Source organism: Saccostrea cucullata, unplaced genomic scaffold (genome assembly GCF_032062105.1).
Source record: "Saccostrea cucullata isolate Sc308-1 unplaced genomic scaffold, CSIRO_AGI_Scuc_v1 ctg14031, whole genome shotgun sequence".
Classification (NCBI taxonomy): domain Eukaryota; kingdom Metazoa; phylum Mollusca; class Bivalvia; order Ostreida; family Ostreidae; genus Saccostrea; species Saccostrea cuccullata.
This window is the reverse complement of record NW_026919917.1, coordinates 1-16,454: the sequence shown is the minus strand read 5'-3', so window position 1 is coordinate 16,454 and position 16,454 is coordinate 1. Positions and strand designations below refer to the sequence as shown.

Below are 16,454 nucleotides of genomic sequence, written 5' to 3'. Positions count from 1 at the left end.
TCTGAAATTAGTTATAATACGTATTCAACTTTAAATAATGTTATTCCAATCATTTATTTCAAAGTTAATTCATAATAAAAACGTCTATCTTTGCATTTATGAAAAGGGGAATAACTCGATTTTCTTTTTCAACTTGGAAAAATAGAAAATTGAGTTGTTTCCCTTTTCAATATGTCAATAAAATTGATCAATGCGACCGTTTTTGAACTGATGCGGCGGTGCCTGAGAAACTATTGATTACTTTTTTGGGGATTAAAAGTGCCTTGTTTACTCTTACTACTGTATGAAACACAAACTACTACATGTATATGTGCAATACAAATTAACGGAACAATCAGTATCTCTGATATGAGAAAATTCAGAACTTTAAACATTTGAAATCTATATATAAATCTTTACCTTGGATCTCTCCTTCTCTGGTTTATCTCTACTTTTCTCCTTGACCTTCTCTCCCTCCTTATTCTCCACTTCTTTATCCACAAACTCCACACTGAACATCTTCTGTGGAGACTGAGTGACCTCCTTTTTGACTTGTTCTGGTGGTTTGGGGGGACTTTCTGGGAAGTCGTACACGTTGGGGGGTCTGGAGACCTCCTCCTCCGGGGGCTCTGCCTTGACCGTCTCGCTGACGAAATCTTTCCCTTTCAGCTTATCCTTCAGCTTGTCTTTTACCTCTTCACTCGGATGCTCTTCTTTCTGTTTTGGTGTCTTCTCCTTCTTCTTTTTCTTCTTCTGTTCAGACAAGTCAAATGATGCAGCCTCCTCCTCAATCATTTCTCTTTTCACAGTCACAGAGGGAGGGGCATCAATGCTGTCCTCAATAGCCGGATTCGTGTCCTCTTGGTTTGCTTCTGACATCTCTTCTGCTATCCTCTCTGATTTAACTTCTTTCTCCTTCATTGCACCCCCTTCAGAATCTCCTTCTCTAGACATCTTCAATACAGCCTCGATACAAAGATCAATGTTCATTTCTCGGGCTCGTTTCTTCTCGGGACTTAGAGGTGGCCTTCCCCTACCTCTGGCCTTCTCCTTACTTTTACTACTGAGATCAAGAGGTAACTCCACATCAGTTGGTTTCTTCTCCACATTCTCCTTAGCAGAAGCAGCTGGTGGTGCTGGTTTCCTGGACAAGTCCAACACATCACTGGCAAACATTTCCTCCATCGTAGACAAAACAGGAATATTTTTACTCTCTTTCTTTTTCTCGGGAGTTTTAAGCAGGGTTTTGTCCTTGGGTGGCCTCCCTCGACCCCGAGGGCTACTTCCTGGCTGAGCAGGGCTTTTTCCTTGCCCTGGTGATTTTGGGGCCCTGGGAGATTTTGACCTAGATCGTGGTCGACCCACTTTCTTTTTCTTTGGAATAACTTTTGTTGATGGACTTGGGACTGGTATTTTGTCTTCTAAAGCAGGAAGAGAGGCAGATTTTGACACAGTCTCTGAGTTCGATACTTCATCCCCACCTCCCTTTTGTCGAGGAATTTTCTTACTAGTTCCATCTGGATAAATCATAATCTCCTCCACTCTCTGCTCTCTCTCTTTTCCTACTGCCTCCACTCTCTGGGATTCTCCACTGCTCTCTATCACCTTTTCTGGCCGGCTTAAGGGTGTAGAGGGTCTTGAATCCACCTTTTCTTTCCTGAAGATCTTACTAACTGAAGGCTTGTCATGGCTAGCTTTCTTAAATCCCTGGGGAGGGGTCCTGGCATCTGGCAGTTTTCCTCCCTTGGTGGGGGTCAGGTCCCCAGTGTGTGTGATTGCAATGCTCTTCATCTCATACTGAGAATGCATAGCTTCTTCAGGCAAAGCGGCATTGGTCAACCTACAAATGGAAATTTACATTAGGAAAATATTCATTTGAGCAATGAATAACTCACAAACACACAAACCATATTTCTTGTAAGATAAAACTTGTGTAAAGAAACATTAAACCAGAGTTGTGGAAAACTGTCATGCCGGCAAAAAATTCGCATGACCGATAAAAATGCTATCAATGTCGGTCCAAATGACCGGCCCCTTTTTTGGGTAAAGTTTCTGTTTTTCTATTCATCATGTGCATTTTCCTTCTTAATGTTGTCGTACCTTATATGCGATTGCGTAATACCTTTTTCTTTAAATGAGCTCGAGGCTATAAATGAAAACGAAACTAGCATGGTTCTCGTGACCTGTTGAATTTACAATATGTTGTATTTTCACTAGTGAACTCTTCAGAATTAGAGGCGCGTTTGATCGTCTGACTGGGACAGCATGATGTTGCGGATAATACAAAACATGCCAGTTTCAATCCAATTTTAAATGTTTAGTGCATTTGTCATGAATAGAAGAACTAAAAGACATTTAAAACCGTAACTTTAACATCCATTAATAAAAAATATGACATTTCCGAGGTATGTGTATTGTCTTTAAATGTACCATTATGATAAATAGATACATACGATCACCAATAGATGTCAATTAATTTCCTTGTCATCTCTACTCTTGATTCAAATAAAGTCCACAACAATAAAATATTTCATATGCATTTTGTTAGTATTTGTTCATCGACATTCAACATGCTGTTTACATGTTTGTTACGTTTGTCCAAGAAATCCCGCGAGATTTGTACATTCTCAGACTTTTTCACAAAAGAGCGCACTAAGAACTATAACTCTTCAATAGTGGAAATAGAACGTATTGGGGCAGAATTAAGTAGAAAACGTATCAAAGGAAAAAGTAAATATTAGAGGAGCTAAATTTGAAAAATTTCAACAGAAAGAATTCAAGCACAGGTGGGTAAAGCAGAAAATATAGTACTCCCGACTGTCCCGGATTTTGGGTTTTTTACCGATCTTGTTGATATCTTTATTATCGATGCAAAGAATTTTTGCAATTTCTAGACCCATTTTCTAGGTTCATATAATTCCAAATTGCATTAATGTTTAAAAAAAAATTACATTCACTATACTGAATTGGCACTGTGTCCTGCCCAAAAGCTGTGGTATCTAGTATTGTTATAAATGCAAAATTAAAAGCAGACGGAAGAGGACTTGGAAATGGAGACTGAATTTTGTATCATTATTAACATGATTTATTAAAAAGATGTGTTATACAATGTAAAGTGAATAAATCTTAAGGGTTTTTTTTTCATTTTGCGACTTACTATTTCGGACCGACAAAAATCACTTCGGACCGGCTTATTTTGTTTTCTTGTCGGTCCAAATGACCGGCTATCTGAAAAAGTTTTCCACAACTCTGTAAACATTCACAAAATGCATCATAAAGAAGTTTATTTTCTTAAAAAAAAAACTCCATTTTGTAATATTTTTTTTTTATATTAAATCCTTGAATGTATATTAATCCCTCAATTTCTTTTTTTTCTAAAAATGGCCCCCACCCCCAGACAAAGAAAAACACAGACATGTATAGACAGCCTCACAAGATAATTGTCAAAATACATATAAAATGTATTGTTTACACTTTACTAAGATAAATCTCGTTTAAGATTTCTTCAACAGTTACCGTTATAAACTGACCTTGGTCTTTTCTTTGGCAAGCCTCCCTCCACTGGGCTTGTCATTGGTCGTTTGTCTCCCGGGACGATGAGGTTACTGCCCTCTGTGACCTCTGCTTGACCTCCGACCCCATTCTGACCTTGATCTACCTGCATGGCTGACCCCTCTCCCTGATCGTTTGACTTCTCTGTCTCATTGTCCAACTCATCTATCAAATAATATTCATTATTCACAAAAATTCTTGCATACCAACATGTTTAAAACTTTTATTGTCTAAATTCAAATTTTTGAAAAAAATGGATATTTTTTTCTTATTTCCTCATAATATTCATGTTACATTTATGATCAATTTAATCTTTCATAATTACATGTAACATCTTAGTTTCTTCTTTCATACAAAACTTATTCTTTATGAAAACTTATTGCAAAACACATTATTTACAGTAACTGTGAGTAACTATAATTTTTTTCATTATAAGTGAATTGCTAGAGATGAATTAAGAGTTTTTAATTGAAGAAAACTAACTAGAAAACTGACCAGTCAGCAAGGGCCCCGCCATGGGGTAGAATTGAAAGGGTGCACTTACGGAATGATTAAAAAATGTACGAAGAATAAGCAACAGCAACTGTATTCTTAAAATTTCAAGATAATTCCTGAATATTCAAAAACCTGAAAATAATATCCTTGCATTTACATTAGGCAGTAGAAAACGACTTAACATTGAATGTATATTTAAACAATTATGAAGCTTGTGTTATATAAAATGCCAGCCTTCAATGAATGCAAATATCATGAAGGCTTGACCTTAACTTCAAACAAACAGCAGTTGCAGACAAAGGTTTTCATTAATCTTAAAGTGACAGATAAAGAAAAGCCTACTAAATTTTCTGCAGCAGGCTAGATAATTAATCCCAAGGGATTAATTGTACCTCTCTCATCATTTTCTTCTAAATTTACAATACGAACTTTTTCAGTATCATTTTTAAAAATGAAACTATTTCATTGTTTATAACTTGAAATACTTTTCAATAATTTTTTTCTGTATTGAAATCCTAGTAAAAATAATTTAAGAAGGAGAAAAAGAATCTGAATTTTTTTTCCAATTACAAGGTATATCTAGCAAAAAAAAAAAGAACAACAACAAACAAAACAAATCAAAAAAAATAAATAATGACAATGTAAAAGTTTTTTTTTCATTTCTTGCATAATAATTAATATGCACAATTAAATTTTAAATTCTATCTTTCATTTTAAATTTGAAGCCTCATTGCATAGTCATAATTTTGTTATTATCTCTTTAAAATTTGTTTTCAATCTTAATTTTTTTTTTTTCTGAAAAAGTTTTGATGTACTACGTACTGCATGCTCATTGAACTCTGTATATCAGACGTGTAATTTCTTAGACAGTCAATAACTACACAATTTAACAGTAAAATAGGTCTGTATTCACAGCATGAATTAATTATTTGGCAATAAAAATATCTAAAATCATCTTCAACATCTTTGGCATGACATCGATATAGCTGACCAGCTGTTTTGCGTCTGGTTGTGCATAACTTGTAACGATGGACTTTATCATACCCGGAAGTGTAAAATCTAGAGGAGTTCCGTCAGAGTATTCGATGCATTGGACATTAGTAGCGAAACAGGTGCAAGTGTCCTGCTGTTTCGTTTATTTCAGCAGTAATAAAACAGGATTTATAAACTACTGACGATTCTACCATGTTTCTTAATAGATTTGCTTCATGATTTTCAATAATGGGGTTGCAAATGTTAGGGCGACTTTAACTTCGCTTTCATGATAAATTACGGCAAAGTTTGGAGCCCAAAAGCGACTATTTCGCCTCAGTCGCCCCCTCGGTTGGTCCCTGTAATGATAGAATGGGGTTTTTATACAACTACATTAAAAATTAATAATATTCTTGAATTAATATATTAAAAAAAAGTGAAAAAAAGTAAATCAAAAAATCTTCTTTAATCTATTTCTTTTTTTTTAGAATTCAATGAAATCATAACTATCAAACAAAAATATATAATAAGAATTTATATTTAAATCCACATTTCAGAGTGTTCATAGCATTCCAAATTGATTTAACTTCAAAACAAACTTCATTTGCAGACAGAGGTGGTAATTAATCTCAATGTGACAGATAAAGATAATGCTCTGGATTTTCTTCAGGAGAATAGCTAATTAATCCCAAGGGACTCCTAGCAGCATTCAGTTTACAATGGGAACATCTTCAGCAGTTATCTCTCTTTGCCAATGCATTCTTATATAAAGTTAAGGAATCTACCCCACCACCCCAGCTCCAAACCATGGGACATAGAGAACCAAACTTAGCATCAAAATATGTATTTCTGCCTACTGAACTACCGTACCAAATTTGTACTTGATTGGGCAACCATAAAAAAAGTTGCCCGTTCATTCTTATGCATAGTTAAGGAATCTACCCCACCACCCCAGCTCTAAACCAGAAGACATAGAGAACCAAAGTTAGCATCAAAATATGTATTTCTGCCTACTGAACTATCATACCAAATTTGAAGTTGATTGGGCAACCATAAAAAAAGTTATTAGAAAAAAAACAGAAAATTTGTGGACGGAAGAGTGACAGACGGACAGACAGACAGCTAGACGGACAGACGGACGGACAGAGTGATTACTATAGGGCACCCGCAAATCCTTGCAGGGCCCTAATTATAATTCATATCACATATTTTAATTTTTCTCCATACCTTCTGGGGTAGGATATAATAGGGGCATGTAATCCTCAATGTGCTCATCCCTTGTCTGTAACTCTTTGTGACCAGGTTTAGGAATCTGTAAATTACAGCTCTTGGGGGCGGGGAATTGTACAATTTCGTGAGGGAAGGGCGCCGGCTCCACATGGCGGACATACTCCTCCAACTCACTGATGCTGACCCCCATGTGTCTGAACGCCAGCCCCACATCATCCAAGTTAGGGTCTGTTCTTCCAACTGTAAATAACACTTCATATTTATTTGGCATATAATTTTCTATCCAGAGATAGTGGATATTTTATTGATGTGAAATTTACAAATTAGTCATCACTGGTCATACATGTACTTCAAATACATGTAATATAAAATGCAAGAATAAAGAATGGATAGGCCTTCAGGTCAAGACTTGTGTACCTTAAAATATTGTAAGTATTATTTATGCATAGAAATGTTGATTATAACAAAATTCCATAAATATCATGTCAATGAATGGTCTTTCCAAAAAATGAAAATTAAAGTGAGATACCAAATATTGGACTTCAGTCCTGATGTCCAAAAATTTGCCTTAGTTCCGTAATGCTTGCTTTGAAATACGTACACTGTTCAGAATATCTGTGAGTGACTTTAGCCAGCTGTAACATGTAGCGTCCCAGGACATCAGTAAGGAGCTCAAGGGGCGTGGACTGGGCCGAGTTCCACCCCACATTCTGACAAATCTGAGCCAGGGCTATCCTCAGAATACTCCGACAATACTGCTCTGACATCTAAATCAGAAAACACACTATTATATATTAGATTTCATTCAGGATAATAGGTAAATAACCTGCAAGCTAGTTAGATAAACTAAGTGTGTGTTGGGACAAGCCCTCGCCACAGTTAGAATAGCTCCAATATAATTGCAATATTAATGTAGCAAATCAGTGCAGATCTCCGACAAAATGATTTTGAAGAATACAAAAGGGATTGCCCTGAGAATGATGATTAATCGAAACCAACCCCTCTGAGACTGTATATGGTTCCATGTTCGTTCGCCCTAAAAATTGTTCGCCCGATATCCCGTTCGCCCGATTTTTCGTTCGCCCAGAGTCCGTTCGCCCAATTTCTCGTTCGCACAGGGTCCGTTCGCCCAAATTTTATATAGAATATAATATAATGAATTTCTTTTTACATTTTTGGTACATTCGAAATAATACTGACTGATTGTGCATATGGGTCATACTAAATACATGCTCTATCAAAGACCTGACATGGTTGATAGCTGAATGTTGAATTTTCATATTCCATCCTCTTATAAATCATTTTTTGAGATCAAAGGGAGATTCTTCAAAGATAAAACCTTCAAGATCCGCTGCTCAGTTCTATAAGGGATCTATTAACGTCTAAGTCCCTTAATTGTTTTCAAAACATAGCCCATTTCGTAAAAAAACAACACGGGTGTATTCCCCCAATTAACATTGATATTAGTCATCTAATTAACTATATCATTAATATGATAATAGAATCAAATCATAAAATACATTGTTCCTGGTTTGAGAAAAAAATAACCCAAGTTCGTAAAGGAAATAAAAATACATGTTAATCTTTATTTCAAATAAGTTAATATATATAAGTATAAGTATATATAATATAATATATAAGTATTGGGCGAAACTTTTATAGGGCGAACAAGATTTTGGGCGAAGAAATTTTTGGGCGAACGGACCCTGCGCGAACGGACTCCGGCGAACAGGTAGATCGGGCGAACGAACCTGTTACCACTGTATATGGTGTTTCATCACAAAAGTAATCCATATAAACGCGACTATTCAATTCCTCAATGTTGTTCTCACTTTTAAATTTATATGCGGCAGCACGTTTAAAATGTTTGCACTTGAAACTTTCTTGATTGTTTCAGGTAAATACACTGAGTTTAAGTTATTGCCAATTTCTATTTTGCTACAATACCAAATACGAATACTTTGATCATTATGTGGCACAAATTCTATCGTTAAACTGGGTCTTCCTGATGATAGGACAATATCATTTTAACAATAGAACATTCTATCTATCTGTCCAAGTGTAACTTGCGGAAAGTAAGCATCCTGTAATTTTTATCATTCCTGTGCATTAAATACCTTCTTTGAAATAATGCAAAATGCCTTGCAATTAACAAAGTTTCTAAGTTTGTGCTTTGATCATTCTTACGTTTAAATTCAGAAGCCGTCTTTTTCAATTGAAAGATCACAGAAGCAAAGAAATCATCATCTTATTTCGATGAAACGTCATTACCAGTCCAAACCAAAACAGTTTCTGCTTTTAGAAAATATTGGATACACCAAGCATATACTGAGAATGCACTATTGTGCATCTCCCCATTTTGAATCTAACGGTATTGTATATTGCATAAACGTTCGTCAACTACACAGCTGCTTCTTAAATAAGCTTCTTTGCCTTTGTCTGACTCTCTGTCACCGCAAAATTAACATTTCCTTCCACTGGAGGCTATCCAACTTCCATTTTACTTGTAAAATCAATGTTAAGAAAATGTTTGAATTTTCATAATTTCCGATCCCGATGAATTTAATTTTGGTGCTAATTTTCATGCTTTTTCAGTCATCCATGGCCCCAAACTATTGAGAAATATTGGAATGAATATGAAAGATATTGAAATGATAACCTTTTTAAAATATGTAAAGTGCAGAACAAAAACGAAAGTTTTCATCGAGTTTGTTATTCTAAGTTATTCAAACATTTATTTCACTAAGATGAAAAGGAATCCTGGGACATATTTTCGATGGTGACGGAAGTGTACACACGCAAGACGTGATCTTTAGGTAAGAATTGTTAAAACATCTGTATTTTTTCTTAATTGCCATTTTTCAATTTAAGTAATTATTTGTCCTGGTGATAAACATTAAAAAATTTACTGTTTTCATTTCAGGCACCAATATGACTGCATAAAAGTTGACTGGCAAGATAAATAATTTTAGTTATTGATACATATTGAGTTGAAGTAAAGAGGAACATCATGGGAATATTCGACTCTCTAGCAAAGTGGCTTGGCCTAAAGAAAAAGGAAGCCAATGTTCTTGTGGTAGGACTTGACAACAGTGGTAAAACGACCATCATTAACCAGTTAAAACCAGCAGAGTCAAAGTCTCATGACATTGTTCCAACGATTGGTTTTACAGTGGAAAAATTCTCAGGAAAATCCTTGTCCTTCACTGCCTTTGATATGTCGGGTCAAGGTCGATACCGCAACCTATGGGAACATTACTACAAAGAGTGTCAGGGCATTATCTTTGTAATCGATAGCAGTGACCGCTTACGTATGGTCGTAGCACAGGAAGAATTAGAACAGTTACTTAATCATCCAGATATTGTTGGTAGACGCATTCCAATTTTGTTTTATGCCAACAAAATGGACATGAGAGATGCTTTGTCAGCTGTAAAAGTTGCACATCTTCTGAACTTAGACAAAATTAGCACAAAGCCGTGGCATATATGCGCATCAAATGCCTTAACTGGTGAAGGGTTGAGTGAAGGCGTGGAATGGATAACTGGGCAGTTGAAAGAAGTTGTAAATGCTAAATGAAGCACCATGAAACATCCATTGTACTTAAATATGTGGGCACATAAGGTTGTTCATCAATAGAGAGTTGCAAAAGTTACTCTTGTTAAAAAAAAAGTACAAAAATTGTTTTAAATAATTGTACATGTTGAATGAAAATTTTCTGATAATACAATATAATTTGTTGTTAATTCAATTTTTGAGAAAAAAGGTGATTGGGGTGAATCACCATGCTGTTACTTTTGTTTTATTAGACCATGTAGACTATGATACATATTCCTGATACATGTAATAGATCTCGACAACTTTATATGAATCTATACAACACATTGTGGGAAAATACATTTTTTTGAGCATAAATTGTGTATGATATACTGAAATATATCTTTTTTGATTTTCTCTGGTTGTGCGTTAAAAGTTATTGTAATGATGTAACATATACGCTGTAGAGTCGTACCTCAGTGATTATTATTATACATTTTATGTGGATGAGTTGTTAAAATGGATTTTAATGTAATGTGAACATGAGTAACCTTTCAGTGTAATCAGGGACCTGTATTCTAACTTGTATATAGGTCCCTGGTGTAATGCAGAGTCTATTTAAATGAATTATTTTAGTAGTCTTTTACATCTTTTACACAGCAATTTTTTTCAGTCCGTCCTAAGATCATAACATATCAAGTTTTTTTTACCCAAAAGGGGTGAACTAACTGAGGATTATATAATTATGTATATCATATTAGCTAATATTATACAGTAAATGTAAAGTCATAGATCTAAGCTAAGTTTAGGACATTCACATTAAAAGTAATGCACAGTGTAGTGAGTGTACCATCAGGGATTGATATGGGGCATATTCCATGTATTCCCATTACAATACTAAAAAGCTCAAAAAAAAATTTCTTCATAAATTTTAAAATTTAAGGTAAAATTTTTTCCAGAATATGTTAAATGTGGTTTTACTTTGCTATTTTGTGCATTCAAAATGGTAAACCCTCCCCCCCCCACCCCTGCACCTGCTAGTGTTCTGAAGTGGCCCCCAGACCTCTTGCTGAATTTACCAATTTCTCCAGAAAGGGTAGTTTCCTCACAAAGTTAGATTAATCCCTGACCATTTTTGTTATTATTGGATTTATGACCTGTTCTTGTGTGAATTTGAATCCCTTATTTTAGTATGAAAATTTCACATTGATAGAACGTAAATGTAAGGTAGGTGAATGAGAGTCAAAAGAATTGGTGCAGATGGTACAACTGTATATAATTTGCTGGAGGGAAACAGTATCTGTAACATTGATTCAAGAGTAAAAGTTATGCTTAGATGGAATGATATTTAGAAATGTGTTAAATTTAATACGGTAAAAGTTGGCTAGTTTTTTTTTTCTTCAAAAAAAAACAACAAACAAACAACAAACAAACAAATACTAGAGTTTTAATATTTATTTAAATTTGACTTTTTAAGACTTACTCATAACAAAAAGGGAAGTGAAAAAAAATTATTGCTTTTGAAAAGAAAATAGGTCTATTTTTCATTTATTAATAATATTTATTGATGTTACAAGTATTGAAATAATGAAAATTCACAATTTTTGTCAAACTAAAGGCAATTCATCACAGGTGAACAATTTTCAATGTACAAGTTATTTCCCTTTATACGCACGTGAATAGAGACACGATAGAAATATGACTGCCTCTGATATAAAACGACTTGTTTCATAATTTTATGAAAAAAGTACTGTTGAATGCATTTACTATTTCTGAATAAATATTCATCCATATTTTACTTTTTTTTGTTTTCTGTACTAAGTATAATCTTGGTTTCTTTATTTTATTTCATTTGAAGCAACAGCTGGGCGAGGAGGCAAAACTATTCAGTTTCGGAGCGCCATAGTTTGAACAATCATATTTTGTTATTACAAATGGGATTGGGCAAAAGTTTTTTAAAACTTAATACGCCCTTTCCTTAAAGTTTTAGAAATACTAATTAGCAATGGCTTTATGACCAAAAAAAAAAAATTCATAGTTTTGTTTTCTACAGTAATTTTTTGGATGGGGCTGGGGTCCCTACAGCCATGATAAAGTTGTGCATTGTTAAGTTATTATATGCATATAAATCAAAGTTAGCATGCACTTTCATTTGCATATGTACTACTACTAGTAATTGTTTCCTTCACCCCCCCTTCTTTTTAAGGGGGAGAGGGTGTTATGGGCCGGTGTCATTCGTATAGGTACTGTAACTAATTCCCATGAATATTTTAACCTAGCTGTACCTATACAGTGTAGTTCAAAACAGACTACATGATACCGTATCAAAAGTAAAATTACGGTTCATACTATAAACAGATAAATGGTCACTAACATAGATAAGAGTGTGATAAAACGCCATTTTATTTCGAAATGAACCAGCTTTGGGGAATCCCACAATACTCTATTATTTGGCAAAGATGTTCAATTCCATACACATTGGTAAATATACACCTTTAGCATTTAAAGTTTAAACTTGTAACTTTGAATTCGAATTTAAAGATTTTTTCCGCTTCTATGAATGTTTCTGTTATTTGTGTTGTAGATAATAAGTATAGATGTGTACCTTTCTTGCAGTTATCTTTGGAATAATATGTTACCTACCTACTGTCCAAGGTAATACAGTTCTTTTTCTTTTTTCTTTTTTAGCTCACCTGAGCCGAAGGCTCAAGTGAGCTTTTCTGATCAAAATTTGTCCGTTGTCTGTCGTCGTTGTCGTTGTTGTTGGCGTTGTCGTTGTCGTTGTCGTCGTAAACTTTTCACATTTTCATCTTCTTCTCAAGAACCACTGGGCCAATTTCAACCAAACTTGGCACAAAGTATTCTTGGGTGAAGGGGATTCAAGTTTGTTCAAATGAAGGGCCACGCCCTTTTCCAAGGGGAGATAATCATGAATTTTTTAAAAATTAATGGCATTTTTAAAAAATCTTCTTCTCCAGAACCGCTGGGCCAGGAAAGATGAAACTCATGTGGAAGCAACCTCAGGTAGTGTAGATTCTAGTTTGTTCAAATCATGACCCCTGGGGCAAGGGTGGGGCCAAAATGGCCAACCCAAGTTTTACATAGGAATATATAGGAAAAATCTTTAAAAATCTTCTTCTCCAGTACCACTGGGCCAGGAAAGATGAAACTCATGTGGAATCATCCTCAGGTAGTGTGGATTCAAGTTTGTTCAAATCATGACCCCCGGGGCAAGGGTGGGGCCAAAATGGCCGACCCAAGTTTTACGTAGGAATATATAGGAAAAATCTTTAAAAATCTTCTTCTCCAGAACCACTGGGACAGGAAAGATGAAACTCATGTGGAATCATCCTCAGGTAGTGTAGATTCAAGTTTGTTCAAATCATGACCCCCGGGGCAAGGATGGGGCCAAAATGGCCGACCCATGTTTTACATAGGAATATATAGGAAAAATCTTTAAAAATCTTCTTCTCCAGAACCACTAGGACAGGAAAGATGAAACTCATGTGGAATCATCCTCAGGTAGTGTAGATTTAAGTTTGTTATAATCATGACCGCCGGGCTAGGGTGGGGCCAAAATGGCCAACCCAAGTTTTACATAGGAATATATAGGAAAAATCTTTAAAAATCTTCTTCTCCAGAAACACTGGGCCAGGAAAGATGAAACTCATGTGGAAGCAACCTCAGGTAGTGTAGATTCTAGTTTGTTCAAATCATGACCCCGGGGCAAGGGTGGGGCCAAAATGGCCAACCCAAGTTTTTCATAGGAATATATAGGAAAAATCTTTAAAAATCTATCTTCTTCTCCAGTACCACTGGGCCAGGAAAGATGAAACTCATGTGGAATCATCCTCAGGTAGTGTGGATTCAAATTTGTTCAAATCATGACCCCCGGGGCAAGGTTGGGGCCAAAATGGCCGACCCAAGTTTTACATAGGAATATATAGGAAAAATCTTTAAAAATCTTCTTCTCTAGAACCACTGGGCCAGGAAAGATGAAACTCATGTGGAATCATCGTCCGGTAGAGCAGATTTAATTTTGTTCAAATCATGACCCCCGGGGCTAGGGTGGGGCCAAAATGGCCGACCCAAGTTTTAAATAGGGATATATGGGGAAACCTTTTAAAATCTTCTTTACAAGTACTTCAAAGCTATGATTAGTGATATTTATATGGAATCATCCTCAGGTAGTGTAGATTCTAGTTTGTTCAAATGATGAACGCCTGGAGGGGGGGGGGGAGTAAATTCAAGCCTGATGTGCTCAGGGGAGCGCTGTGGCCCCTGGGCCTCTTGTTTCTTTTTACTGTAATTAAATGCATTTACTTTGTAAATAAAGTATTTCGTTAAAACCCGAAGTATGTTCACGTTTTTCGTACAATTACACTTCACAGGCACGTAGTATCAGGGGGGGCCAGGGGGGCCTGGCCCCCCACTTTTTCTCCCGACATTACCTTTACTATAGAAAATGTATACTGAAAGGAAGGTTGCCCCCCCCCCCCCCCCCACATTTCAGCACAGTGTAGTGTTATAAAGAAAATTTACCCCCAAAAGTTTTAATTGAAATTTAGTTGGTATTTAAAAAACTTGGCCACCAAACACCCCCCCCCCCCCCCCCCCGAAATAGGATTTTCGACTTTGGGCAACTTTTAATATTTCGTTTTTTTGTTTTTTTTTTTTTTGCTTGTCAACTTTTTCAGGTAAGTAAAAAAAAAATTTTCTCAGGTTGGCCCCCCCCACTTTCAAAAACGATGCTACGTGCCTGAGTTCAATTCCTTTTTATATTTTTTCCCTCTATTTCTTTTACTGAGTATCTATACAAAACACGTTTAATTTGATGTGTATAATTGTTTTTCTCTTAGGCTTGCGTTGTCTGAAATGTTCCTCCATAACCGAGCCCCGTCTATGTACCGACCTGGAAACGTGCCAGTCGGGGGAGGTGGGTGTTTATACATATTAGTTTGTACATGCGCGGATCAAGGGGGGGGGGGTTCTGGAAAAAATCCTGGATCCAAGCCTGTTATATAATGTTAATTTTGGTTTTAAAAAGTTCACAGTCATTTGTAATGTAAAAATAATATATATAGGTGTGCCAAACATACGAAACATATAGTTCCCCAACCCCCACCTTCTCAATTAAAGACCAAATTGAAATTGTTTCACAGACTTGAAGAGAAGATTGGTAAAACTTTTTAAAAATGTGTGAATATAAAATTACCCTCTTAGTATGATTTTATAAGAAGTGGAATGACTTTTATTTATACCTCAATCTTTTTCATGTTCAGTGGAATACAATGAAGAAACAATTTTTATGAACTACAAAAAAATCGGGCATAGCAATTTTCTGAAACAAACTATTTCTCTCAGCTGTTTTTATTAAAGTCTAGCCAGGACAAATGTACTACAGGCACCTGACGTTACTTATTTTTCTTTTAATAAAAACATATACCCCTACCTACATGTGATGGGGTATATATTTTTTTCATTAAAAGAAAAATAAGTAAAGTCAGGTGCCAGTGAGATATACATATAGAACTAAAAAAATTAAGCATTAAAATTTAAACTAGTTTTATTACATTATTGTAGATATGTGGGGTACGACAGCTGATGTCGGACAATGGTGACACTTCATACTGGACGGGTTGTGTCCCACAAGCGGTAAGGAACCCCCTCTTCTAGATACCCCCTCCCTCCCTTTTATCTTTCCGTATAATCAGTTAAACTTGTTGCATTCTACGAGTAATATGCATACACTACCTTAAATATATGAAAATTTGATGTTGCATTGCTATAAATTAAGGAAATATATTATAGACGTAAAATACCACGTGAGATGAAAGCGGGAAAAAAAATTAGAATTGATAAATAAATAAAGATAGAAAGAAAGATGTGCATGATCACTTCAATAAATTAAGACTTTTATTTTCATCAAACTGATGAAGAGCTGTTAATGGACAAAATATCAAATGTTAAGGGTTAAAAGTTGTTAAATTGTTTTAAAATTTGTTTATTTTTATTTTAAACACCAATGTTGACTAAACAATCTCCCACACTATAATGCTTCATTCATGAACACCAAAGTTGACAAGTAAACAACCCCCACACTAGTTCTTCATTCCTCAGTTTACACGGTCACTAAAATTGATTAGTAAACATTTTTTTTGGGGGGGGGGTTACAATTTCCCATAATTTATTCTTTATTCATCTTATATCTACACCTTCAAACAATAGATATGTATATATATGTTGAACTTAATTATTAAAACTCTTTAGTCTGAGATTCAATTTAATTCTCCAGGGCTGTGTTTCCGTGGATACCTCGGGGCACTTCATTGGTAAGAGAACCAGCTATTATGACAAAGAAGTCATTTGTCAGCACTGTTGCTCCAGCGACCTTTGCAATTCTCAAGGATGCGGGGCACTCGGTATGTACACAATAAAATCTGACGATCAATCCCCCCACTCCTGATAAAACCTCCAGCACACGATTTTACGTCAGGTCGTGTTTGCATAAAATGTAGCACGATTTGACGTTTATCTAATCGAAGAGATTTGTTTAACAATATTCAGTTTTATCCATTAAATTTCAGGGATGCAACATTAAGTTTAGTAAACAAACTTAAAGAAAAGTGGTCCCCCGCTTTACTGTCTTAGTGGATAGAATGCCTTGTTGATTCTATGAAAGTTTATTTAT

At 35.4% G+C, this 16,454-nt stretch overlaps 3 protein-coding genes across 3 annotated transcripts; 2 read left to right on the top strand and 1 right to left on the bottom strand.

The window, feature by feature from the left end:
* Positions 1–399: 399 nt before the first annotated feature.
* LOC134240158 (transcription initiation factor TFIID subunit 3-like) lies at positions 400–8,730 on the bottom strand (the record flags this gene model as incomplete). The annotated part of the gene is made up of 6 exons (XM_062722265.1): positions 8,635–8,730; positions 8,416–8,520; positions 6,830–6,995; positions 6,226–6,468; positions 3,510–3,696; positions 400–1,819 (listed from the first exon to the last, which is right to left on the bottom strand). Coding segments are annotated over exons 3-6 (2,016 nt in total), but the record flags the coding sequence as incomplete, so codon positions are not given.
* Positions 8,731–8,962: 232 nt separating this feature from the next.
* LOC134240168 (ADP-ribosylation factor-like protein 6) lies at positions 8,963–11,561 on the top strand. The gene is made up of 2 exons (XM_062722274.1): positions 8,963–9,044; positions 9,152–11,561. The coding sequence occupies exon 2, from the start codon at positions 9,239–9,241 to the stop codon at positions 9,803–9,805; it is 567 nt and encodes a 188-aa protein (XP_062578258.1). The 5' UTR covers positions 8,963–9,044; positions 9,152–9,238; the 3' UTR covers positions 9,806–11,561.
* A 625-nt stretch (positions 11,562–12,186) lies between these two features.
* Positions 12,187–16,185, top strand: LOC134240174 (uncharacterized; the record flags this gene model as incomplete). The annotated part of the gene is made up of 5 exons (XM_062722287.1): positions 12,187–12,244; positions 12,380–12,418; positions 14,623–14,699; positions 15,347–15,418; positions 16,059–16,185. Coding segments are annotated over exons 1-5 (337 nt in total), but the record flags the coding sequence as incomplete, so codon positions are not given.
* Positions 16,186–16,454: the final 269 nt, after the last annotated feature.